Source organism: Lissotriton helveticus, chromosome 8 (assembly GCF_964261635.1).
Source record: "Lissotriton helveticus chromosome 8, aLisHel1.1, whole genome shotgun sequence".
Lineage (NCBI taxonomy): Eukaryota > Metazoa > Chordata > Amphibia > Caudata > Salamandridae > Lissotriton > Lissotriton helveticus.
The window spans coordinates 1,263,912,699-1,263,940,395 of NC_136069.1; the positions used below are offsets into that span (position 1 = coordinate 1,263,912,699).

Below are 27,697 nucleotides of genomic sequence, written 5' to 3' on the forward strand. Positions count from 1 at the left end.
TTCCATGCAGTCCAGGAGTTATATCTGTGACCAAAAGACTGGTACCTAAAACCAGCATTTTGCTTGCTGCGGCTTCCACATTTCCAAGTTTATCACCTGAGGGCATGCTGAGCCCATAGAAATCCCACACGTATAGTAACTCAATGTTCAGGAGGTGGTGCCATTTGGTCCACTGTGACTCTGTTCCACCCTGGAAATGGTGGACTGGTGTCATATGTAAGCACTATCCCTGCCCATTGATATCATTAACTTTTTCCCTGTTCCTTTTCGTAGATCTGGAGTTCTGCTCCTAACTTTGCTTGTCTTCTGACGACCTCTAAATATGTCGTTAATGTGCTACAATATGATGTCCCAACCGAAATTGTCAGGATTAAAGTCATGCTGAGACTGCATGGGACAGATGTCGGTCATGGTCCACTTGAGATATGTCTTTGATACTTCGACTCCAGGCACGAATCCTAAGCCTAGCAACTAGTGTTCTCTCATGCACTGCAATGCGATTGGGGGCCCAGAGGCGAAAGTCTGTGCTGAAGAACAAAAGAAGAGGTCACTTCGAAGCATAGGTCCCGCCCCAAATCTCAGGTCTGGTCGCTGTCCCAGTTTTGATGATATGTCCCAAAATCCACTGTCTGGTCAAAGTTTTCCAGAAAGTTCTAGTTGAAATCTTGAAGGACAAAGAAGCCAAACAGGGACTGTACCTCATCACATCACTGGTAGTCTAGTGAGAAGGCACAAGGACGTCAAGACAAATCACTATCCTACAACGTCTCTTGAATTGGAATTGATCACGGAATTGGTCCTGACGCGCTACAGAACAACCAGATCTCACAGCAAATAGCGGCCTTCAAAGAGGCTATGCTGTAGATCTTTGTTGAGATTCAAAGTCCCTCTGGTGTTCCTGCAGTCACCACGGAGTCACAGGGATTTCTAGTCTAACTCCAGCAGGTCCACCTTCCACACTCTCTGGTCCCACAGGGCCCATGCCAACCTCCTCTCCGGCACAAAGGTTCCTTGCATACCTCCACCACCGTCGATCAACCGTGAATCAATGTTGGCCCGATCTAGGCATATGTTGTGTTATGAAATTATACTGTCCGATTCCAATCCAACACCTCTGTCTTTACACCAGTACCAACATAGACATACTATTTTGGAACTGATTTTTGGAAGCACCCAGAGCCCTTCAAGACAGTGATAATGAAAAGGTTGGAGCAAGGTACTCCCCCTCATTACACTGAGGATTCATTGTATGTAGGCTTACAATATGACAGAGACATCTCGTGAAGCAGAGGTAGACTCTCTACTAAAGGACGAAGAGCTTCTTTTGCAGTGGTGATTTGGAGGGCAGCTGAAGCACTAGACCTGCAGTTGCCCACCATGGAGAGGAAAACACATATTTTGGCTCAGGTTCTTCAACCAGGGCTATTTCTCCTCAGTTGTCTTTACCATTTAAGGTAACCCTTACTAATACCCGTTTGGCTCATTGAGCTGAGCATGTACATCGTTTCCAGTAAGTCAGCCTGTGCGGCTAGGCGTTATAGCCTTGACCCCGGTCATCTGAACTAGGAATCTTACACCAGAAAGCCTAATTTTTTCGAGCTCCAACAAGGAAAATAAATCCAAATTTCTTTCCAGCCCTCTGGATGGAGTCTTGAAAAGAATTTATGCTTTGGGAAAGAGCATGTTTCAGTGGCTAGTCTACCTCTCACATCTGTTAATGCAGTTTGCCTTTTGGGGAGGTACACCTACGCCTTTTGCAACATGGCCTGTCCCCTCTTGCTGGCTGTCCCACAGAACTCAGGGCCTCACTAGCCTAAAATATACATGGTGGTCAGGACTATGTGCTCTGGGCTCACCTGAAAACTACAGTCTTCTTCAGCAGAGCTATTGGCACCAGTATTGTGCTTTAACAGCAGACCTGGGTACAAACAACTGGTTTTTCTGGGGTGTTCATGCATCCATAATGGACGTGCCCTCCGATGGTTCCAGGCTGCTTGCAGAGAAGAATGCTTCAACTCTAAAATGATTCAAGAATAGTTGCACCACAGCACTAACATTGAGGCAACTTTCAGAGGAGTACTCTGCAGTTCTAAAACAAAGTCAGCTTTCTGTTGTCCACGGTTGCAATTGATCAGGTGCTGGACTTTGAGATGGGAGGGGGTTGCTACTCGCGTTTCTTCATCATTCCAAAAGATGAAGGTCTCAGACCTGTATTGGACCTCTGATTGCTGAACACCTTTCTGAGGACTTACAAGCGCTGGATCCAGTCAGTACTTGTCCCAGGAGGCTGAATGGCATTCTTGCATTGAAGATAGGTATTCCAATATACCCTTACAGGCATTACCGGCATTTCAGGGTGGGCCAGGAAAACTTTCCGTTTGCTGTTCTTCCTTTCTACCTTACCTCCGCACCTCAGGTGTTCACAAATGTAATAGCAATGGTCACTGCCCATCTGCGGAGAATGGAATGCACATCTTCCTGCACCTAGACAACTGACTTCTAAAGTCGTGCTCACCACAGTTTAGTAGTAGATCAACTTCAGACGACAGCTAAACTCTTATCATCGGGTCAACGAGTTAAAGCCCTACTTGGTAATGGTGTAGAGACTTACATTTACTGGGGCAATTCTGGACACTATGAAAAGGACACGCACAACCGTTATTAAACGAGTGTCTTTAAGGTGAGGCAGGGTGTGGCATGCTACCAGGGCTCCACTTTCTGTTCCACCAAGTGCTGTTGAAAAGTCAATTATGTTGCAGCTCCTACAGAGGAGCTTGTCCCCCTGTGCACAGCGCTAGAGACCAAAATGAGGTTCAAATTTGTCAATCAAATTATGAATCTTGAAGTTGTACAACAGTTTGTTGGCTTCTGTTTAATGTCATATCATAACTTTGACATTCTTTTTTCATGTCAATACATGTTCATAATAAAGTTCATCTTGAAAATCTTTGGCAGCTTGACAACCAAATCATCAATAATTCAAATTGTCATCCATCCAATATTTGTATCCATCCCAATGCATTTCGAGCATCGCCTGTGCCCTTCGTCAGGGGAATATTCTAGAAAATGAAACAAATGTATGCAATCCTTATAGGAAGGCCTTCAATCAAAAGAATCTGATTAAGTGCATCAGATATGTGAGTTAGACTCCGTGGATGTAAAGTCGTGACCATGCTTAATGCTCATGAATTCAGTGTAAGCTGGATGGTGAAGTAGTTCCAGTCTTACAACAACATAATATGGCTCCAGAATATGGAAACAACAAGATTGTGCTAAAGATTAATCCATAGAAACCGAGTTGTGCCAATTAAGAGTGAAAAGCTTAATGACGGACGGACAGTGCGTGTAACGTGAGAAAAATGATGCCCATAAAAAGTGCATGTTAACTAATGAGTCAAATGGATAGAACCCGCTAACCGATAGATAGAATTAAAAAACAGTGTTTAAAGATAGCGTATATAAGGGAAAGAATAAAAGAGTATTCTTACAGTTACAGCAAACTCGACGAAGACGCCGAATATCTGAAAAGAGCCAGGGGTGACGGTATGAATAAAAACGCGGCAAACAGTAGTAAATCACCACATCAATTAGTCCTCATACAAGAGGTACTTACTGGAATGTAAGTAGCAAAAGCGCGTGGGTTGTTGATCAAGGTTGTTAGTACACAGGTGAAATCTGATAAAATAAACCCGAAACGTGAGCACGATAAAAAAAGTCTCGCCGAGGGCCGGAAGCCTTCCGGTCATAATCACTAACAAAGGACTCAAAAACATATGCGAAAGGGTGGGCACCATATTGAAGCGGTCGCGTGTCTTTCTCTAAAGGACTACACCGAGTGTGAAAAGGAGGAAATAATGCAAGGTGTCTGTGAAAGGAATCGGTACATAGTAGAAACATACATTCTTAAAGGAATATCACCATGAACATTAACATCATCCACATGAAAATAATGAAAGTCATTAAAATGTAAACAACATGATGTCTATGAAAAAATAATAGTACTGTCAGCACAGGTCGATTAAAGATAACAAATTCCATTCTGTCATTAAGCCCATGGGGCTGCATCGTGCACAGGGAACGTATCCAGTAGTTCTTCCTTTGTAGGAGTTTATTTTTGGTTTTTTCCCCCTTCAGTTTGATTGATCACTTCTAGAACCAAGAATTTCAGTTGGCAAATGTTATGATTTTTCTCCACAAAATGCATAGCAACAGTTGATTTTGGGTTCTTAGTTCTAATATTGCTTTTGTGTTCCAAGATCCGAATGCGGATTTTTCTCTCTGTGTGACCCACATAACATAGGCCACACGGACATTTGAGTAAATAAATAACGTTGCTCGTATTGCATGTAGCATTCACTCGAAGCTTGATTTTTGTGCCTTTCATGGGATGATTCATGGTGTTGCCTGGTATGGAATTGTGGCAATTGCTACAATTGTAGCCTTTATAGATAGTAATTTCAGTACGGTTTGATGTTCTGGTGAGCAAGTCTTGCAAATTAGGACCTAGAGTATATGCAAAGATGGGATTATTTTCAAATAAACCTTTGAAGTCAGATTCCATACTCAGTAGGGGCCAGTGATTCATGATGATATTGCGATAGTGATTGCTTGTTGTTGAAAATGTAGACACCACTACCATGCAATTGGTGTCCTTCTTTTTAACTGTCAATAGATCTTGTCTGGTCAAAGTGTCACATCTGGTTTTGGCTATATGAAAGACCTCTTTCGGATATCCTCGTTCTTTAAACCTGAGTAGCATGTTGTCAATTGGTTGTGTACATTCTGACACTATACGCTTAACTCTGAGAAGCTTAGAGAATGGTAAGTTGTTTTTCAACCCTGGTCTGTGAAAACTGTTATAGTGCGTATACTGTTGCGGTCTGTGTCTTTGCCATATAGGTTTGTAGATAATTTGTCTTGCTCAATTTGTATTTGTACATCTAAGAAGTTGATCTGCTGTCTATGGATATCCCATGTAAACTGGATACGTTCATCAATGTCATTAAGTTGTTCAAGAGAATCGTTGAGAGTGTTCAGTGTCCCGGACCACAAGATGAAGATATCATCTATAAAGCGAAGAAAAATCTTGCCATGTTTAAGCCATATGGGTTTGTTGAGAATGTGCTGTTCCTCAAAGTGATGCATAAACAAATTGGCATAAACTGGAGCTGCACAATTGCCCATGGAAGTACCACTTAACTGTAAATACCAGTTGTCATTCCACTTAAAGTAACTTTGATAAAGTGTGAACATCAGTAATTCCATAATGAACACTTGAAAGTTAAGGTCCAGTGGAGAATCCAGTAACACTCAATCTACCGCTTCAATTCCTGTCGTGCGGGATTGAAGTGTACATCTACTGTATGTCCGAATGAGGTCGCACACCGCTCGTCCAATCAGCGTGTGACCCCGGAGCATAATGGTCGATGTAGTCGGTATCAGCGGGTGCGCTTCTACCCGGGTATTGAGTCTTCAAGGTATTCACTTGGTGTGCTAGCCATCCCTGGACACGTGTTTCGCGTTCATTAACGCTCATCAGCTGGGATTAGGCGTGTGCACGGGGTTGCTGCGTGGGCTGCCGAAAATATTTGTAGGTCCAGATACCTCTTAAGGCGCGTGGATGCGTTATCTCGAGGTCGTCACCTCCACCGGCTCAAGGGAGCCTGTATATATAGTATGTCCGAATGAGGTCGCACACCGCTCGTCCCATCCGCGTGTGACCCCGGAGCATAATGGTCGATGTAGTCGGTATCAGCGGGTGCGCTTCTACCCGGGTATTGAGTCTTCAAGGTATTCACTTGGTGTGCTAGGCATCCCTGGACACGTGTTTCGCGTTCATTAACGCTCATCAGCAGGGATTAGGCGTGTGCACGGGGTTGCTCCGTGGGCTGCCGAAAATATTTGTAGGTCCAGATACCTCTTAAGGCGCGCGGATGCGTTATCTCGAGGTCGTCACCTCCACCGGCTCAAGGAAGCCTGTATATATAGTATGTCCGAATGAGGTCGCACACCGCTCGTCCCATCAGCGTGTGACCCTGGAGCATAATGGTCGATGTAGTCGGTATCAGCGGGCACAACCATAGTTCCTCTTCTGTAGTTATCTGCAGTTGGTTGATTTTCGTTATGAAATCTGTGGTGCCCCGGATGTAAGGGTTGATGTTAGTTACAAAAGATTGAAGATGTTTATCAATAAACTTCCCTATCGGCTCGTGAATGCTGCCTCTGGTGGAGACTATTGGTCGAAATGGTGGTTTGTACAAGTTTTTATGTACTTTGGGAAGCATATACAGTGAAGGTGATTGATGATTATCTTGGATAAGAAATCTTTTGATTATCTCGGTTATGGTGCCATTGTCAACTGCTCTTTGAACTATGTTCATCAGTATAGAAACAAATTCTTGAGTCGCATTGTGATCCAATGAAGCATATGTGTTGATGTAAGACATGTGTATTGTCACTTGTTCATGGTAAAAACTGCTGTCCATGATGACTAGGGCGCCACCTTTATCTACGTTTTGACACAATATGGATTTATTGTGAGCGAGTTTTTTCAGTATGCTTCTGTCTTTCACAGTAAGGTTAGAATGCCTCGATGTTTGTTGAAATTTGAGTGCTGTGATCTCACATTTCACCAAGTTTTCGAAAGTGTCTAATGTTTTATGGCTCACGGGAGCCAAAAAAGTACTGCGGGGACGTAGTCCCTTTAATAAAGACTCATCTGGATTTTCAGTGACTTGTATCATGTTTTGGAAATAATTTCTAAATCTGAGGTTTCTCATTAGCTTAAAGAAGCTGATTTCCAATTCCAGTGTGTTGGTGGTAGTCGTAGGAACAAAGGATTGTCCTTTTTGCAATGTGCGTGTTTCATGGTGAGACAACTCATATGAGGAGATGTTAATTACTAGATTGTTAAAATATGTTACTTCCTCCTGCTGTTTTTGTTATTCAGCCCTATTGGTTCCTTTTCCTTGTCTGCTCCTTTTGCCCCGCCTGGGTCGTCCTGATCGCCTGGACTTTCCTCTAAAAAATGAACTGCAGGTGTAGAGGTTGTTGCTGAGTGGTCTGTAGGTATGTTAACAACGCCCGTGGCACGGGTTGTCTGTGAAAGTGGTTCACTCTCTGATGATGATGTCTCTGTTTCAGAGTTTGGGTTGTATGGTCGACGGTTGACGGCGGGCATACACTTCTGCCCAACTGTACACCTCCCTGAGTTTATAGTCTATTGTGTCGCGTTTAAATTTGCGGATTTTACGTTCCTGTATTTCTTGTGTGTATTTAAACCCTGGCCAAGAAGCAGCCATCAAAGGCTTGGGGGCTAAATCCACCAGAGCTAAGGCTGCTACAACGGCTTTGGCAAGAGGGTTACCTGTTCTAGCCATCTGCTAGACTGCTACATGGCATTCGTCGATAAGTTCACTAAACACTACGGCGTTAAAAATCAGGAAGGTCATTCCGCTCAATCTATTCTGCAGGAGTTTTTGATCTGAGTCCATGCCCAAGGCGCTCTACCTTGCGAGGAACTGCTATGGTATCTATTCTAAAGGTGAGCCATCTGTGGTTAGAAGTATCCATCAGTGAATGCTCTATCTAATTGCAGGTTCCTGACTGCCCTCCCAACTCTCCTTTAGTGGAGTAGCCTCCTTAACATTTAAAAACGTCCCAAGTTAGAAGACTGGCCCATTGTCTCAGAAAATGTTTTCGGACACTGACATCTAGCCACAGATTCCTCAACTTGTGAATACCTGCTAGCGCCAGGTTGGATCTGGAGAATTCTCAACAGCAATTCTCTTATGAGTTGTATGTCTCTGCATCTGGTCTGTCCCACCCCAGTTGCTCCTACATGTGCACCTCCTCTGTGTGCTAAAATGAGTTCCTTTGTTTTTCAGGCATTTCGATGCAGATCCAGAGCTTGTTCCCTTAGTTCTATCAGATTGCTGACAGTTGTTTGCTGACAGTTGTTTTTTTTATTTGTGTTTCTTTTACTTTTCTCCCCCACATTTTTATACTGTGCAAGGGATATGTTCCCACCCCAAAACAATGGGGTTCATACCATGTAAGGCAGATGTGGATGATACACCCTCATGACTTGTCTCTGGTGTCATGGCAACAAGCACGACTCTTCATCTGGTGACCAAGGCTTGAAGCTGAGCCCATAAGCCATGGTTCTGTTTTACGGAGTACCGGAAGGAGTCCAAGATGGGAGCTGTGCAAGCGTGCTGGTGCACTCCTACTCCAGAAGCCACTCTCACCACTGCTCTTCTTTGATGTTGCGGTCTTCAGGTATGTCCAAAAAGTGAAAGAAACACAAGTAGTCCAAGCATGGCTCCACTTGTTCCCACCATTCCTGCTACGCAATGATCTGTGTACCGCTAGGCTTAGTACATAGACCTTAGCTATGAATCCAATTCCAGCCTTGCTTCCATTACTTCTCACACCTCTTATAACATTACCACCCACATCGCTGCTCTGCATTTTGATGTCTGCACCAACACCACTGATGCTGGAGATGGGGCCGATAATGTTTTTATATGCCGAAGCGAACCCGTAGCAACCTTCACTGACGGTGCACTAAAGCCGGCATCTATAGTGCCATTTTATGAGGGATTGACAGATACACTGCTGGCCACCTGGTCAAAAACCGTATCTTTTGCATGCCTGTCAACAGGCAAATTGCATGGCTGCACAGGCCTTCTCCAGGAGATCCTGCCTTCCTCCGATAACACCCCTGCCCCGTGAACCTTGAGGTTTAGGACTCCATTAGCCAACTGCACCGCAAAACTTTTCTGAGCACCCGCCAGACCGACCTGGAAGTCGAAGCACATGTGGACATTTTCTAAAAGGAACCTCCTCGCTGCCAGCCTTGCATCAAGGTCAGTAAGCACATGCTGTTTCCTTGGGCCATATTCACATGCGTTGTGGTACATGGTGGTGGTCATTTTGCCAGCTGTCCTGGACAACATTAAGCCAAATCTGCGATTCCTCATCTAGGATGGTCAAAACTTTGCAAAATACTCTATTTGATCTGGCCTGGACATTTCCGACTGTTGAGGTAGAGCAGTCTGGGTGAGCATGGTGTTATGGCTCCACGCTTGCATCCGTTCCACCTGCTTCTCCTGTGACGCCCAGCAATCTTTGATGCCAATAACGCTTCCAGTTCACAGTGCTTCCCTTTGGCCTTACCAGTGCACCTTGGATGTTTGCAAAGGTGATGGGATGGTCACCGCCTATCTGCGGAGTTTGAGAATACCAGTCTTCCTATGCCTTCATGACTGGCGGCTGAAGGCAGACTTGCCTCACACAGGCGTAAATCATCTCTAGACTATGATGGACCTGTAGCCATCTTTGTTTTTTTCATCAACATGCAAAAGTTACACCTGACTCATTTGCAGAAGCTTGCCTTCATCGGAGTCATCCTGGATATGGTGCTCTTCCACGCATTTCCTCCACCTCACTGAGTCCAGGAGATTCTGGCTATGATCCACATGTTTCAACCCTTGACCTGGGTCTCAGTGAGAGCATCTCTGAGGCTTCTTAGCCTCTTTGCCTCCTGCATCCTGCTTGAGCACACCAGGTGGTAGATGTGTGCTCCGTAGTGGGATTTGAACTCCCAGTGGGCTCAGCACCAAGGGAACCTGACAGATCCAGATGTCGAAGAGGACTGCAAACCTGTCTGTGCCCGTTCACAGCTGCCTGGGGCCATTATGCCCGAGAGCTGGTCAACTCTTGCAGCGACCTTAGGAACCGATCAACCTTGTCCATCTTTATTGTCAAAACTCAGCAAATTAGGCATTTTAAATCAGAACTTGCCTGGAACCAGATTGTCAAATCAGACTGCAGCTACTAACATCATCATTGATAACAAGTCTACTCCTGGTCTTTCTAATAGAAACATTGATCACCTCAAAATTTGCTTCCTCAATGCGCGTTTGCTGTTTAGGTATCAATTTGAGATATTCTGTTTACTCAACTCCGAATCCTCAGACATATCACGAATGACAGAAACCTGGTTAATGGACAAATCCATGCCAGATAGCCTAGCAGCCCACACCGAAAACAAATGTTCACTCAACACCAATAGACAGCTGGGTAAAAAAAGGTCTATGGGTTGCTGCAGCCGTCAAAAATAATTTTAACTTGAACAAACTTATTCCGATACCAATCCCAATGGTGGACAACATTCTGATTAAGTTAGATTTCCCTACCGCCCCCATGTTATGTGTCTTCTTGTATGGACCCTCCGATTCACATGCAGCAATTTCCCCAACTTTTAATTGATTATTTTTCCTCATTGGCCATTGATTATGCATTCCTCGGAGATTTAAACAAATGTGCAAATGAGAATATCAGTGGCCTGACATCCTTAGATCTGACTGACATACTAATCAGTCTTAATTTTGACCAATATGTGTTTGAACCTACACACCTTGACCAAGTTTGGTCTACCAACCTAACCATATCAAACCTTACTCTTTCCTCTTGCATATGTTCAGACCACCACCTAATCAAGTTCACTCTAAAAGACCTAGCTTCTCTGAAACCCCCCACATGCCTAGTGTACCCTCTCCAGAAATTGGAATTGCACAAATCTCAACACGTTCTGCGACTCACTGGGATGCTCCCAATCACTCCCACTGAGAGCTTGGCCAATTTCTTGCAGGCAGTATCAGACTGGCTAACAGTAGCCAGCAATACCCATGCTCCTCTTTGTAAAACTAAACAAATTTGATGCCACAAAGCACCTAAATGGTTTTCTGAAGAGGTCAGCAAAACTTGAACTTTGGCAGGCAGAACGGAAATGGCGGAACCCTTATCTGCCTGAAAACAAGGACATTTTCGTCCATCACCTAAAAACGAATTTTGCAGGTTAAATTGACTATTTTAACAAATAATATTCTTAACTCAGAAAATTGAGAATTATTCAACCAGAAAAGAGTAGCATTACCTTTTGTTACCACCCAAAATCTTAATGCTTTGAATTAATTTTTTATTGATATGTTAAAGGTGATAAAAGACAGCATCCCCCCCCCACCCCCGAGTACATTAACCATTGGAACTCCATTGGAAGACAGAAATCCTATGACACTATTGGCCTTCCCTGACATTAGTAAACACTGACTCACGGATCTGATTGCCAAAGTCAGATCAGGTTCCCCTAATGATATCTGTCCCCTTTAAGGAGACTATGGTAATCCCTTTCCTAGAAAACCTGGAGAGGATCTTGCAATTTTGACAAACTATTGACGAGACGATTTCTTCACCTCTTTACTCAGCAAAGTTATTAAAGACTCATGTTGCTCAGCAGCTATGCTCCGTACTAAAGGATTCTAATTTCATTGATCCTCACCAGGCTGGCTTTTGTCCTGCTCACTCAACAGAAACAGCAATTCTTTCTGAATTGGACAATTGAGAGAAGAAGCAGATAGAGGCATCGCACAGGCACTGGTCCTATTCGACTTATCTGTGCCCTTTGACATAGTTGATCATACTATTTTGATCGATCGGGTCAAGGCCACCGGCCTGCAGGCTCAGCCCTTAATTGGATTAAATCCTTTTTTAAAGACAGCTCTCAATCAGTCCGTCTCTCTCCTTTCTGTTCACCTAAGTGTAAATTAAATTGTGAAGTACCACAGAGGTTCTCCCTATCCCCTCATGTTTTTAATCTCTACATTCGTTCCCTAATACACTTCCTTCAGCAGCAGAAGGTGAAAATTTGCAACTTTGCTGATGATATGCCTCGGTTTCTCACCATTGACAGTACTGGGGTATCCAGGGAGGTCTTTTTTTCAAAAGACCATGCTATATATTTGGAACTGAATGAACAGTCATCAGTTAAAGTTAAATTCTGAACGAAAATAGTTTTTTGCAAAAAATAAACTTCATCAGTGGAATCCTCCTTCTGGCCCTCTGAGATTGGCTCCTCCACTCGCCCAAGAAAATTGTGAAAAGTCTTGGGATCCTCATTAATGCGGATCTTTCCATGAAACCACAGATAGGAGAAGTGACTTCCTCATGCTTTCTCCAACTTTGGAAAAATTTGGAAATTCAGGAGATACTTTACTTTTGAAGCCATCATCATTGCCTTAGCAATGTCCATGATAGACTTTGCAAATGCCCTCTCTCTGGGACTTCCACTTGGCCCTAAGCTGTATGCTGCAAATAGAACAAAATTAGGCAGCCTGGCTGGTATTTTGTCAACCTAGACATTGCCACACTAAGGGGCCCATTAGGATGGCGGGCGGATCGCCCCGCCGGGCCGGCAGTAGTCACCACCTGCCCGACAGGGCGATCCTCCCGCCATCCAACCAGCAAAGACCCCCGCCATATTATGATGGCTGGGAGTCCGCGGCGGGCGGAAAGACCGCTCGCCGCGGAAAACAAGGTTACAAGTTTACAATGCCTGCAGAGATGTGCCTGTCGGCATGTGATCTTTGCCTGCGGGGATGTTGGGGGTGGTGGGGCTGCACAAGGGGGGTACCAATGGTACCTCCCTGCATTTGCATGCACAAGGTGGCAGGCACCGCGCGGTGCCCGTTACGTTGTGCAAGCAAATGCACAACGTGCATTCCCAGCATTTTGGCAGGCAGTGCTGTGAGCATCGCCCACCACAATGCTGGGAATAGGGTTTGCCACTTCCACGGTGGCGGTGGCATCCTAAAGTCAGGTGCGGGACCGCCGCACCCCTTGCAGACGGTCCTGCATTCCGTTACGGTCTGTCATCGTTTAGGGCCCCTAAGTGTCTGACGTAAAAGCTGCATTGAGTCCCTGTGGCCCAGCGGACTAGCTTTAAAACAGTCTGTATCATCTTCAAATCCCTCCTCGATAAAAGCCTGTCCTTTGTCCTCTAGAATTCAGCGCTTTACACCCAATCATTATATCAGATCAGCCAACCTGAACCAATTAACTGTCCCAGTTTGTAAAAGGAAGAGGCTGGGTGTGGCCAGATTCTCAGTGATGGCTCCCCACATATAGAATACTCCCCACCCCGACATTCGATCTACAGCCAACTATGTGAGGTTCAGGAAACCTTTAAAAAACCTGGCTGTTTAGACAAGCTCATGACTAACTTTCCTTGCTAGTTGTCACCAATTGCTACTTCAGTGTCAAGAAACCCTCTTGGTGTACGTGCGCTCTATAAATTCCGTATAACATAACATCTGCAAGGGTGGTTGCATGGCCACAGTTGGACCAGCGGTAGACCCCTCTCCCTACTTCACTCAGAGCTAACGGTTGTGATGGGTGCATCATTGCAGGGCTGGGAAAGTCACCTGGGAGACGTGGATATCAGACATCTGTACTCTCCGACAGAGACTCTCTACGCATCAACTTGCTGGAGTTGCGAGTGATTCGCTTGCCATTGAAAGAATTACTTCTGACCATCTGGGGGACCGGGTGCAAGTTCTCATGAACAGCACAACTGCCACGTTGTACTGCAGCAAACAGGGTGATGTTAGGTAGTGGGTCTTGTGCTCGAAGGATGTAAGTCTCTGAAAGTGATTGAATGCTCAAAGCTTTCTATGATTTTTCAAACCCCTGACAGGATTTATTTGCCAATACTGAGCACTTGAAATTTCCAAGACTCTGTGCGTTGGAATTCCCAAGACAGTTCTGCCTATGGGATGTTTTTCGCCTGGAGTGGGGTTTTGGACTTTGTCACGAAGTGATGGATTTGTTCCATGAAACAATAGGGAAGAGGAAGACGATCCATTCCCTCATTACGTTTCAGCCCCTCCGTTCGCATACCGCTTTCTATAAAGGAAACTGCTCTTTTAAGGAAGAGGACTTCCTGGGTTCTTTCTCTAGTGACGTCATGGAGTCACAAGAGCAAATGGTACTCTTCCCTCTCGCGAAGGCCCCTTTGAAACCGGAAGGGCAGAGAAACGTGTGTGCATGCCTAAAGAGGAAGAAAAGCTGCATAGAGACGAACAACGAAGTAGAGACACATACGAGGGTACCCGAAAGTATAGTGACCAAAAATCTCCCTCTGAAGAGTTCTGACCAGAAGAGCCGCTGCATCCCTTATCGCTGAAGGAAGGGACGACCTCTCTGCATTCAGCGCCCGAAGCTGAATGAGCCGCGGTGAGTGAACGGTGTCTCACGCTGTCCCGCCAGGTTCGTGGAGGAACATGGATCTCCCAGGTATGTGCTTGTCTACGGGCTCTGATAAGGAAGAGGAAGGACAGCGCAAACAGTACCTAAAAACAGGAGACGGGAGGAGAAAAGGTTTACCGGTAGCTAACTTTATCGAGGTAGTGATTAGAACCATTATATCACTGATGGCAGTATATTAGTTTGGGTGATACTCCCCCACTCCTGATTCCCTTAATAGTATTGAAAGTCAAGAGGGCTAAACACTTACCTGGCTCTATATTCTTTCTGAGGGAAGAACACTATTGGTCACGGCAAGAAGAATATGAACTTCCCCAGACCCTAGAAGAGAGAAGATAAAAAAGGAATACTTCAGTTTTCAAATACCCGGATTTTCTGCTATGAAATAAAATAGTGAGAGACAAAGCAAAAAACGCTCTCTGCCTTTTTGTCATCCCACAAATCTTTTACAGACTTCGCCGGACCTGTTTGCCCTTATTTCTCCTCCCCAGAGTGTTGAAGATGAAATCCCATGCCCAAGACATCCTAGTGGCTCCGGACTGGACATGAAACGGTGGTACCCAGAACGTCTAGCCATGACATGAGCATTTGTCCTCCAATCCGGCTGTCACTTTGGGATGATCTCCTGTTGCAGCAGCAAGGCAGGGTACTGCACTTGAGTCTGTACAACCTATACCTCCGTGCATAGTGATTGAATGGTGATGGTTGGTGGCTTTCGACCTGTCTCCCGAAGTAGTGGGTGTTATCCTGGCAACCAGGTGTCTCTTGACCATAACAATGTATAGCAGATGCTAGGAGAAATTTGTTGACTAGTGTGCCCCTCACATAAAAGTCAACCTTTAAAGGCACAGTTAGCTGATATTTTTCTGTTCCGTCTTTCTTTGGCTCTGCAAGACTATGCTATGGCAGCAGTTAAAGGTTACTTTTGGCCTTTCTATGTTTGCCTGATCAGCCATTTCTCTTTAAATCTCGTGTTTGTGAGGCATTTCGTGAATGGACTGAAGCACATGTCACCCCAACACCCTTTTTGAAGCCGCAGGGGATCCTTAATTTGAGTCTCACATTCCAGATGTGTGCTTCATTCGAACCTAATTACATCTGTTGACAACAAAAACAGTGTTCCTCTTCGCGGTCACTTATGCTCGACAAGTGAGCAAACTACAGGCTTTGTTCGTTCTGCAGCCGTACACCACCTTCTTTCTGAAAAAACGGTTCCACTGGACAAAGGCTGCATTCCTCCCAAAGGTTGTCATGCCCCACCACATAGGGAAATCCATCATTTTGCAGTCTTTTTACTCTTACTCATCCTTCCAAGAATGAGGAGTGGCTCCATCGTCTTGATCCTAAGAGGGTTCTTAGCTTTTCGACGGGACTGGCAGCCCTTGACTGGATGATCAACTGTTTATCAGCTTTTCTGGGGCATAAAAGGAGGAATCAGTGTAGAACAATTTCCAGATGGATTGGCTTATGCATAAAGATCTGCTATGGGTTGGCCAAGGAGCAGCTCCCTGACAGCTTGCATGCTCCCTCTAGCATAGCAAAGGCTGCAACAACGGCGCTGGAGCATGGTGTGTCACTCCTAGACAACTGTCAGGCTGCTGCATGAGCATCCGTTCAAACGTTCCTGAAGAACTAGTGCCTGGCTAGCCAGGGCTGGTGTGAGGGGCATATAGCTCTGTTTGTTTAGCAGGATTTTCTGGTCTGAACCATTGCATAGGCCCTTCACCTGGGAAGTACTGCGTTGGTATCTATACACATGGGGAGGAATCCTCAGTTAGTTGTCTCTATCAGAAGAAGTTACTTTCCTTCGGTAACTTCTTTTCTGGTAGAAACTCTAACTGCAGATTCCTCACCGACTATAAACGACAAATAGTGGGGAAAGTGCAGTGCTCCAAGGTGAAAGTGCTGATTACTGTACATTATGAGGCACATACATTCAGGTGTCCCACCCCCTCCTCCCACCCCCCCACTTAACAATGTTTAAAGTCTAGTACAATTATTGGTACTTATTCACAATGATTTAAATAGGACAGCACTTGAGATACTGTTTGTTTTGATCCATGTTCTCTCTCTCTTGATAGCTTGAAATTAAAATGTAAATAAGAATATTAAATAGATGGTAATTAACTTGAGCAGGATTTTATGTTTATGACAAATACTGTCGGTACTTAATCTCTCCTAACGCAGCACACAGCATCATAAATTCTGTCTGCTGCAAAAACAGCAAACTGTTCAGACTTAATTACATTCACAGAAAACTGTTTAGCCAAAGCCAAATACCTTAATTTCAGCCAAATCTTTTTGCATCTCAGATTATAATATACTTTTATCTTTTTACAATATCTAACAGAGATGTACCCAGAGTACAGGTTATAATTAGCAACATTAATTTATAAATATTATCATCTTGTATCTGTGCTATTCATTTTAAAATTATCATATTGGACCTATGTTATTCAATCAAGTTTAACCCTACTATATTTGGAATGTGGGGATTTCCTCTGTTCAATCTCTCTTTTAACAACTGATTTTCAAGATAAGCAAAAGACTGTTGGAACCCATAAGTACCTAAATGATAATTCGTTCTGCCATACTTCCATATTTACCTCTAATATTCACTACCCATTAAGTATTAATCCTTCCTACATCAAATAATTTAATGAAAAGACGAAGACTGTTGAGAGATCCTTTGTATTAAGATAATCAAACCCTTATTTGTAAATAGCCCCTTCTCATAGGAAATGCTTTCCTTTTTTTCTTTAAGTTGCATTAGATTTTTCTTTGCAAAGAACCTCTTGAGTTGATCCACTTTTAAAGAATACGTTTTCTAGTGTTAGAAATGCATTTTTAGTGACCATATATAGATGATGCGCTACAGTAACAAGATTACTGAATTTCACATGTTCAAAATCATACTAAACAGCAGGCGTGGTCTGGCCACGCAGGAAGATGGCCGCCTGAAGAGTGAGCTCCATCGCGGGATGGACCCCTGACGGGATTTATACACTCACCTGCGGCCGCAGGGATTCCTTTTCCTGCCCAACTGCAATCGGAAGTCATGTGGACAGATTTGGCTGAGTTTCCTGGCGGCTGGTGAAGGCGGTTTCTCGACATTGAGCGTTGGTGAGGTGCTCGCGCTCCGTTCTGCCCCGCGTTTACCTGCCGAACGCGTCGTTCTAGGCCGCGCCTTCTCTCCCTCACAAGGCCGCACTCTTCATGCCGTCAGAAGCAGCGAGCGTTATCCCCCCTGGGCTGCGCCTCCTTTCTTCAACGAAGCTGCGCCTCCTAGCAACTCCCAGCCTGGTTGCAGCGGAGACATCGCTTTTAACCGCTGACTGAATGGCATTCCTGAGGTCGCGCCCTCTTGTCTGACAGGGCCGTCCCTCCTCATCTGTTACGGTGAGCGCGCCTCCTCCTGCAGCTTCTCATTGCTTGCTGTGACCACGCCTCCTATTGCTACAGTGGCATATTTGTAAGAAGCTGAGGTTGTGTTTTCAATTTCCAATACGACTGAGCCTTTCTTGTTGCACATTGGTGTCCTTCGTGGGAATTGAGAGCACAGCACATTGTTTTCTTCTCACACTTATTATTAGGACGAGACTTTCGACATCCTTCAGCAAATGGCAGCCTTGAACTTGCTTCCCTCCTTTTGTCTTTCTGCATGTTTCTAAATATACCTATACATGCCATTATATATAAGTTTGTGATTTTAGGAGGAGACTAGCAACGATTACTTTTCCAATGGAACTGTCTTTACCAAGCATTTATGCCTGGCTACTAATGTAATGTAAACAATGTATTGTTAATCTTTGCATTTATTAACTAAGTAGTTGAGTTGCCAGCTGTCATATTATTACAAGCATCCTTATACATCTCCTCAGTTGTCTTTTACAGTAAGTTTTTCAAATTGATTAAAATAACGTCTCTACGCTATTTCAAAGTTTCCATCAAAAATAGCACCTGAATGTCTACTAACAAACACGAAAGCAAAAACCCTAAACAACTTCTCTTTGCAGAAGTTCTCAAACGACCTAATGCCATGCCAACGAAAGGAAATACATCTTCTTCATCCAATTTGCCTCAGGCTTTGCCCCCTGCTACTGCACACGCACCAGCGGAGACCATGCAGCATATATTATATGAAATTTCTGGGGTCAGTCGCCGGTTAGAAGGTATGGATGTCACAATCACATCTTTGGCTGAAGAGACCAAGTCAATTAGAGCAGACATTGCAAGCTTTCATACCAGAATTGAAGGTCTTGACTCTAGAATCCTGGTAATAGAAAATCGGCTTGACTCAATTCAATACAAAGAGCAAGATCTCCTTTTCCTTCGCATCTAAATCATTGACTTGAAAGACCGCAGTGGAAGAGACAACATCCGCTTCGTTGAGTTTTCAGAACATATCGAAGGCCAAAACACTAGTGCATTTCTTTGTGATATCCTTCAAAACCTGACTGCCATTTCTTTCACTCCACCTCTAGAAATCCAGCGAGCCCACAGAATTGGTCCCCCAAGTAAAGACCTTGCAGCGCGTCCGAGACCGATTATTGCCTGTTTTATTCGTCATGAGCAGACAAGACAATTATTGGCTGCAGCTCGCTCACAATGCTCCTTTTCGTTTGAGGGTCATCTAATCCACATGGCAGCTGATTTTTCTAAGGAAACTAATGAACGATGAAAACCATTTCTCTCCATGCGGCCTCAATTTACACAGTTAGACATCAAATATGGTTTGTTTGACCCTGCACGCTTTCGTATTGCCAGAAACGGAGATTCTAAAGACTTCTATGACCCGGAACATCTACAGAAATTTCTAGATGGTATCAAACTTTAAGACATGGAAACACAACCCTCACAACATGACAAATTTCAATCATCCTCTTCCTTCTCCTCGTAGTTGCTGGAGTGCAGACGAAGAAACCTTAGTAACTCTAGGGACCCTGGTAGGGAAGATAAAAATTCAGCTCTGCAATCTGTCTCTTACTTTCACACAAGTATAGATAAATCCGGGTCCCCTCTTAAAACTCCCTCAATTGGTTATTCATATGCCTAGATATAGTTAATAGTAGGCCTCGTATTTATTCTTGGTCTTCATTCATTGATATTAATACTAGAATTAATTTGTTTGCCTTTGCATGTTATGATATTCAAACATTGTTAGATGAATTATAGTCAGTTGTATTACTCTTCTCTCTATTTATTCAATTCTATATTTATGATGCTTTCTTCTCTTATAATGGTTGCCTAATTTTTCCAACGTATTATAGTACGTTGCATTACTTTCTTCTCCTTTATATTCTTAGTGTTTTATTTTATTAAGATTTGCATTTGTTCCTATCTATGTTACAAGTTATAGCATGTTACCATAGGCCATATTTTTATATAGTTATCCTGATACTTAATTATTTGACTACATATTTTTAATGCTATACATATAATGACTTAATACTATGTTATGCCTATTTATATACACGATGTGTACTCTTTTAGGCTGGTATATGTCATTTTATTGTTAGTCTCAGTCTCTCTCTCTCTCTCTCTATCTCTCTCTCTCTCTCTCTCTCTCTCTCTCTCTCTCTCTCTCTCTCTCTCTCTCTCTCTCTCTCTCCTTACTTTCGAATATTCTATAGTTTCTACATTCTCATTTTATTACTCACTCTTCTGATATCTTACATCCTATTCATGAATCTTTATCAATATGTTATCATGGGCTTTATACTATCACCTGCCCTCCTCATCTCTTCTTTTCATCAACGGGGTCCTCCCGCACGGGGGTGCTCTAGTGCGCCCAGGCCCGCGGTTGACAGTGTAGGATCCCCAACTTTCTTTTATCTGTACCCTCTTCTCTTATTATACTCTGACTATACCCTCATTCCTTCCCTCCCTCTTCTCCTTATTCTACTCCCAAAAAACATCTTGCTGCATTGTTTTACACCATATTATCTGTTTAACTTCTTTTCTTTGCTCTTGATTGTTATTATTTAACCACATATTGATGTTTTTGTGCTGAACCAGGATACTTCTTTTCTATCTCCTCTTCCTCCTTGTATTTTAAAATGTTTTTTTAATTTTTGCTCTCTTCATCTAGCTAAGGACATTGATTATTGTTTTATTAATTTTCTCCTATTAAGACTGGTACTGCTTTAATATGACAACAACACACACTTTATGTACAATCATATGGAATGTACATGGCCTCACATTAAATGGAAGAAAGTACTCTCATCTCCAGTACACACATGTAGATGTAGCCTTGCTTCAAGAAACCCATTTAGACCCACTAGAGTCTGATAAACTATGCAGAGATTGGGTGGGAAAGGTCATTCACAGTAGTATTCAATGAAGTGAATCCACTGATGCTGGCCCTTCCCGCAAATGTGGAGTTGCAATCCTTATTTTCAAATCTCTTCTGGTTACTGTCTCAAAAACATGGTCAGATCGGGATGGATGTTATGTGTTTGCTAAACTGCAAATTGGAGACTCACACATCTGTAGGATCTGTCTATGCTCCTACGGGTATCAAAAAACAATTCTTTCAAAAATTTTACCAAAAAAAAACAACAATTCTTTCTTCAGTTGTCCCGTCTATTAACAGAAATTAATGCATCAAAATATCTAATTGGCGTATATTGGAATCTGACACAAGATCTCGTTCTAGATAAAACAGGCCCATTAGACGGGGGAAATGCTTCAGATAGGGCCTTATTTGGTGACATATGTATTAGTTGACCATTGGTGTCTTAGTCATCCAATAGATACGGAATACACCATCTTTTCTTCCGCCCATGGCACATCTCTTGTTTAGAATATTTTTTGACATCACAGAAAGTTGTTCAGTTGGTCACGGAATCCCTCATCCTGGAAACAGCTCTATCTGATCATTCCCCTGTTCTATCCCTTGAATTGGGACTTTCTAGACCAGGACTTAAACCCTGGCGCATGAGCATATGACATCATAGAAGTCCAAAGGGCAAATCTCAATTACAATCACATCTCCAAGATTATCTTGAAGATGATTAGCTGCACAACTACGTCAGAGAGAGGCAGCTATAGCTATCCGGCCATTCGGACAGCACAAGGAGATCTGTGTACCAAACCTCAAGACCATGTCAGTGAATTTGCCTCCTTTTACCAATCTCTTTACACTCCAGATAATAATATAGACTTGGATAAGATGTCTACATTTCTTACGAAGGTGGCTCTCCACTGTCTCTCAGATGACAGTAGAGCCCTACTTGATAGTTGAAATCACTAAAGACGAGATTTCCTGTGCTATATCTGCCTTGCTCTTTCGCAAAGCTCCTGGTGAGGATGGATTCCCTGCCTAATTTTATCGATGGGCAGGTCACAATGTTATCAATACTTTACATGCTGCATTCCAAGAGTGGGGTAATGCATCTTCATTAGGTCCTCTCTCCAACAAAGCTATTATTTCAATCTTACCCAAACCCGGTAAAGATCCCATGTTATGCAGCAATTATTGTCCCATTTCATTATTAAATTCCAATATTAAAATCCTAGCTAGCATCCTAGCGTCCCGTCTCCGTAAAGTTTTACCTTCCTTGATACACCATACTCAAGTTGGTTTTGTCCTGGGGCGTTCCTCTCGGATTCATCTTCGCACAATAGCCCATACACTGTGATCGGCTAAACACCTTTCAGATGATGCGCTAGCCCTTTCGATTGACGCAGAAAAAGCATTTGATCACATTGAATGGGGCTACCTTTTCACAGTTATGGAACGATTCGGATTGGGTAATCAATTTATAGATAAGGGACGGTAATTGTATGACAATCCTTCTGCCCAGGTGAATTGTGGTGGATTTTTATCGGACCCATTCCTGATTCGGAGAGGGACGCGCCAAGGTTGCTCTCTATCTCCCTTCTTTTCCTCTTGGCTATGGAGCCATTAGCTGCCACCATTCGTCAATCTGATGAAATTGCAGGTATCCCCCTTCCAATTGGACACTCTAAAATTTGCCTATATGCTGATGATATCCTACTTACTCTTACCTCCCCCGATCTCTTCCATCTCTTCTTCAAATCATCAATGACTTTTCTTCTTTCTCGGGTTTCAAGATCGATTGGGACAAGAGTGAGGCGCTATCCTTTTCTAATGGAACAACAAAAGCAGCAATACACAGATTCCCTTTTCATTGGCAACCCTCAGGTCTTAAGTATTTCGGCATTCTAGTCAATAAAGGTTTAGAATATATGGTTACAGATAACCTAACCACTCTAATTTCTCAAATGCAGCGTGATCTAGACAAATGGAAGGCCTTGGGGCTTTCCCTCTGGGGCAGAGTCCAAGCTATTAAAATGGTCACTCTTCCGAGATTTATTTACATTTTGGGTATGCTTCCCCTCCAGATTCCCTTATCTTTACTCCGATCTATAGATTCCAAGATTAAGACTTTTATTTGGGGTTCGACTAAACCTCTATGACAAAACTGAAGGCACACCAATTATATGGGGGAACTGGCCTCCCATCCATTGAACATTACTCCCTGGCACTGCACATCTCCCAACTTTATTATTTGTTACCAGGAATCAAAGATGTTCCACAATGGGTTCATATAGAACGTCAATCTTTTGTCCTCAAACTCAGGTCTTTCTCTTTTATATGGTAGTGGTACTAGTCGTTTTGACTCTAAAAACCCAATGTTATCTGCTATTCATAAATCTTGGCAAAGAGGACATCGTTTGTTAGGTTCCAACCCGTGTATTCATAGCAAGAGTCCCCTCTAGAATAACTCGGCTATCTGTATTAATGGTCGTACTTTATCTTGGCCTGTGTGGCAAACAGCAGACATTCACTGCCCGGATCAACTTTTCCATAATGGCGACTTCAAATCGTTTCCGCAACTAAGCGAGGAATTTAATCTTCCTACTCAACACTCTTCCAAGTATCTTCAACTTCAACAGTATTTGAAGAACCATTTAGGGCCGTCCCCCTGGTCATTGCATGCTTCTCCAATATTGTCCTATTTAAATACATGGGGGAACTTAAAGGAGTGACTTCGGTCTCTACAAAACATTTGCATCTCATCTTTAAACCCCTCTCTCATGATCTTCAATGTAAATGGCAATCCCGTATATCAATCTCTTATACAGACACTGAATGGGAACAGCTCCTAGAGAATATACATAAAGGAGCTTGTGAAGCAAGGTTCATATTCTGTTTATTCAAAATACTACATGATTGGCACTGGTCACCAGTTAAGTTACATAAAGCTGGTCTACTCCCCGATACCACCTGCTGGAGATGCTCTAATTCTGGCTGTGACACAACTCACATTGTTTGTGAATGTCCCAAGTATACAATCTTTTTGGAATTATATTGGTACTACCTTGCACTCCATAATGCCCTTGCACTTGCCACTCACGCCAGCCAATATCCTCTTACATGATTTACGACATTTCCAAAAGCGCTCTAAACCTGAACATAGTCTTTTCCACACTGCTTTGGCCACAGCTAAAATATGTATTCTACATCACTGGAAATCATCTTCAGTACCCTCACAGGAAAAATGGTTGGCAGTCGTGATACAAACGGCTTAACACGAAAGAACGATCTATATTCTTCAAGCTCAAGCTAATATCTTCAGACGTGGTCACCCTTCCTAAAAACCAAAGTTGTTGATACCTCTGTCTCTCTCACTCCTCCTAACACACCCAATCAGGTAGACTAATTAATTGTTCTACATCCTTGTTTACTCTGTTTTATAATTGTTTGACCTCTTTCATTCTTCTCCTCTCTATTTTTCTACTTCTTTTCTTCGTATCTTGGCTCATTTTCCTGCATTACTCCTCCTGTCTTATATTCTCCTTCTCTTCTCATATTTTACATTATGATATTCTTTTATCCCCAATATACTTTGTTTTAATTTTTGCAAGGTAGTTATTTCCCTATGATAACACTTATTTATGTCATTGACATATTCATAAATGTTTACTCTGTATACAATCGTCTTCCCTCCCCTCTCTCCAATGTCTTTTCCTTTCACTAGTCACTTGCTTGCGCTCTATTTATTGGTCGATTTATTTATTTAAATATTTATTCGTACTATATTTATTCATGTAATTTCTGTATGATTTATTTTAATAACAAATGTCATGTATCTATTGCCGTTTTCTTTTTACTTTTACAGATTTTGTAATATATTTATTACCAAGCTTCTTGCTTTTGTCTTTATTCTCCTGTTTTATTCTCATTGTAAAATGCAATAAAAAATTTCAACACAAAAAAAAATCGTACCAAACCAGCATTGTTGAAGAGATGCTCAGTTTCATTATTCAAAGTGTTGTTACTGAACTTGGACGTTGTGCCAATATCTCATCTTAGAACGTGCACCAACTCCAATTTGTTGCTGGAGGACAACTATTTTGTGCTCTAGGGTATGATAAATATGGTAAAGTGTTTTCCTACTTGCCTGTATCCCATTTTAGCTGGCTTGTAACTGACAGACCGTACCACATCAGTCTCATCCTTCACGTATGTAGCCACATCTTCTGCTTAGCATTGTTGACCTTTGTTTTTCCTTATTGACAATCAAGGGTGTCTGTATTCAATAAAAAAATATTTCTTGTGATCGTCACGACCCGAGGCAGTGGTGCTAACTAAGCAGACATTCATGAAGTTTCATGAAGAAATGTAGGATTCGAATTACTCATACAATTCAAGCACTTCGAATTTCAACAGGCTTCATGCATTGTGATTTTTAATTTATAGAAAGTTTGAGATACTCAGATGTATTTGCATTAAAAAACTAAATGAAATTAAAGCTCCCTGTTTATCCAGCCTATGGGGTTACGGGCCCAAGTGGTATTTTAGTGTTCATGTAATATACACTTTATTTTGTGGCGAAGGGCCGTATTAATAAAGCCATTGTTTGTAAACCATAATTTGTATTCAGTATGTGAACTATCTGAAAAAATCTGTGTATTGTAATAAACATAGTAATCCTTTTTATCATTCCATAGAAACAATTTGACTGTGATTGATATGCTAATAGTAGAAGGGACAGGAACAACTGAGAGTCTGAGGGTTGCGGGCAAGCCTCCGGGACCAGGAAGTTCCTTGCGATTTAAAATCACTGAAGCACTTTTGAAAGATTGCACAGATAGTAAGTATTGCAGAACTACCAAAAGTCTTATACATACGAGTTTGAACATAGATGGTTTAACTTGCTTACTGATGTTCTAAGGCTCGACACAAGATAAATTGTTTTCTTAAAAATATCTTAAAGCAATGCGTTCATTATTAAACATTTTATGGAATCTGTTGCTTGATCTATGTATATATCGAAGGTTAGTGTTACACTACCACAGAGAGAACGCTCGTACATGACACGCAGAAAAACAGCCTCTTATATTTATTGTGTCACTTATGCTCCGTTTCCCATAAGCAGCCCCTAAATTGTTTTTATTTGCAACTTTGACCCACTTTGCTTGCCTTCTGAAAGAATCTATGAAGCTGCTCCCCATGGGTTGCTGCCCATTTTTAGGTCTCCTGGCGTTTAACAGCGCGTCAGCGCTGTGTCCGCCAGGAGATCTTTTGTCGCTGACTCTGCTTCCCAGGAGACAGCACCTGGCGCGCGCATTTTCTCTCCGAGGAGGCGATTAGAGCTGGCCACGCGCACGCGAACGAGCGCTGTGGCCAGCTGCTGTCTCCTGGGAAGCTCCTACACGCATGCGCATTCACACAGACACAGACACACACACGAGCACCCATGCACGCACGCACGCACATACATACATACATACATACATACAGAGACACACACTCTCCCATGCATACACACACACACACACGAGTGCGCCGAGGCCCCCCCGCCGTCGCACACATACATACACACACGAGCATACACACACACACACACACACACGTGCACCGATACCCCCTCCTACCTCCTACAACTAAGTTGTCCGGTCCTGTTCTCTTCCCTGCAGTCCTTGGATTCCGCCGGTTTCTCCTCTCGTTGCCCGCTGCCCGTCTCTGCCGGTCTGTGATCCCACTTCTGGCCGTTTAGCGCGCATGCGTGTGATTGCACGCATGCGCTTTCCAGATCCAGCGGCGAACACTACTCCTGCTTGAGCAGCGTTAACCCCATCGCTGCCAGCCAAGGCTGAAAACAGAGCAGAAGCAGCCAGGCAGCGGCTGCACAGCTCACTAAAGGCAGAGGGCACAGGCAGCTCAGAACGATGAAGCATCAATTGTATTTATTAATAGCAGCCACAGCAGGTCAGCTGCACTCCTATATACCGGCGCGCGCCGCGGGTTCAGGGAGGTACACTGGCAGGGAGAGCTATATCAATATAATACTATACTGCTGACTTTCAAAGGGGCTGCTTCCATTAGGACCGGAGTATCACGGGGTCAACTGGTGGCAATGGAATATTTATATACCTTATATAGCTGCCACCGAGCACTCAGGATGGTTTGCAGTGACTGCTAGGAGTCAGTGAGCTTACAGAGAGCCCCCTTTTCGGTCACAGGCTGCTCTGAAGACAGGCAGTAGCAGTAAAACACACTACTGTGTGTGTCACTACACTGTCCGAACACCGTTATCTTACTGGGACATGTGGTATGGTAACAGTTATGTATTACACTGGTGGCCAAAGGAGCTAATGTGCCTACTCCAAGGATCTGTGTTTGCTCTCCTATACTCACATGTTCACTTGTTTGATTTCACATGAGTTTACATGGCTTTTCATCCTTCTAAGGTCGATAAAATGAGTACCATTGAACAAAGGATCTTTGACCATTCAATAGCACAACTAAACTTTTCAGTGAGCTTACAGAGAGCCCCCTTTTCAGTCACAGGCTGCTCTGAAGACAGGCAGTAGCAGTAAAACACACCACTGTGTGTGTCACTACACTGTTTGAACACCGTTATCTTACTGGGACATGTGGTATGGTAACAGTTATGTATTACACTGGTGGCCAAAGGAGCTAATGTGCCTACTCCAAGGATCTGTGTTTGCTCTCCTATACTCACATGTTCACTTGTTTGATTCCACATGAGTTTACATGGCTTTTTATCCTTCTAAGGTCGATAAAATGAGTACCATTGAACAGAGGATCTTTGACCATTCAATAGCACAACTAAACTTTCAGTGAGCTTACAGAGAGCCCCCTTTTCGGTCACAGGCTGCTCTGAAGACAGGCAGTAGCAGTAAAACACACTACTGTGTGTGTCAGTACACTGTCCGAACACCGTTATCTTACTGGGTCATGTGGTATGGTAACAGTTATGTATTACACTGGTGGCCAAAGGAGCTAATGTGCCTACTCCAAGGATCTGTGTTTGCTCTCCTATACTCACATGTTCACTTGTTTGATTCCACATGAGTTTACATGGCTTTTCATCCTTCTAAGGTCGATAAAATGAGTACCATTGAACAGAGGATCTTTGACCATTCAATAGCACAACTAAACTTTCAGTGAGCTTACAGAGAGCCCCCTTTTCGGTCACAGGCTGCTCTGAAGACAGGCAGTAGCAGTAAAACACACTACTGTGTGTGTCAGTACACTGTCCGAACACCGTTATCTTACTGGGTCATGTGGTATGGTAACAGTTATGTA

At 43.2% G+C, this 27,697-nt stretch overlaps 1 protein-coding gene across 1 annotated transcript in view; it reads left to right on the top strand.

Annotated features, from left to right (window-relative positions):
- Positions 1 to 27,697, top strand: part of TMEM131 (transmembrane protein 131) — a 1,081,228-nt gene that overhangs the window by 691,172 nt on the left and 362,359 nt on the right. Inside the window, exon 27 of the mRNA XM_078658243.1 lies at positions 25,093 to 25,235. Within this exon, the coding sequence (XP_078514369.1) occupies positions 25,093 to 25,235 (143 nt within the window). The remainder of the gene's footprint in view (positions 1 to 25,092; positions 25,236 to 27,697) is intronic.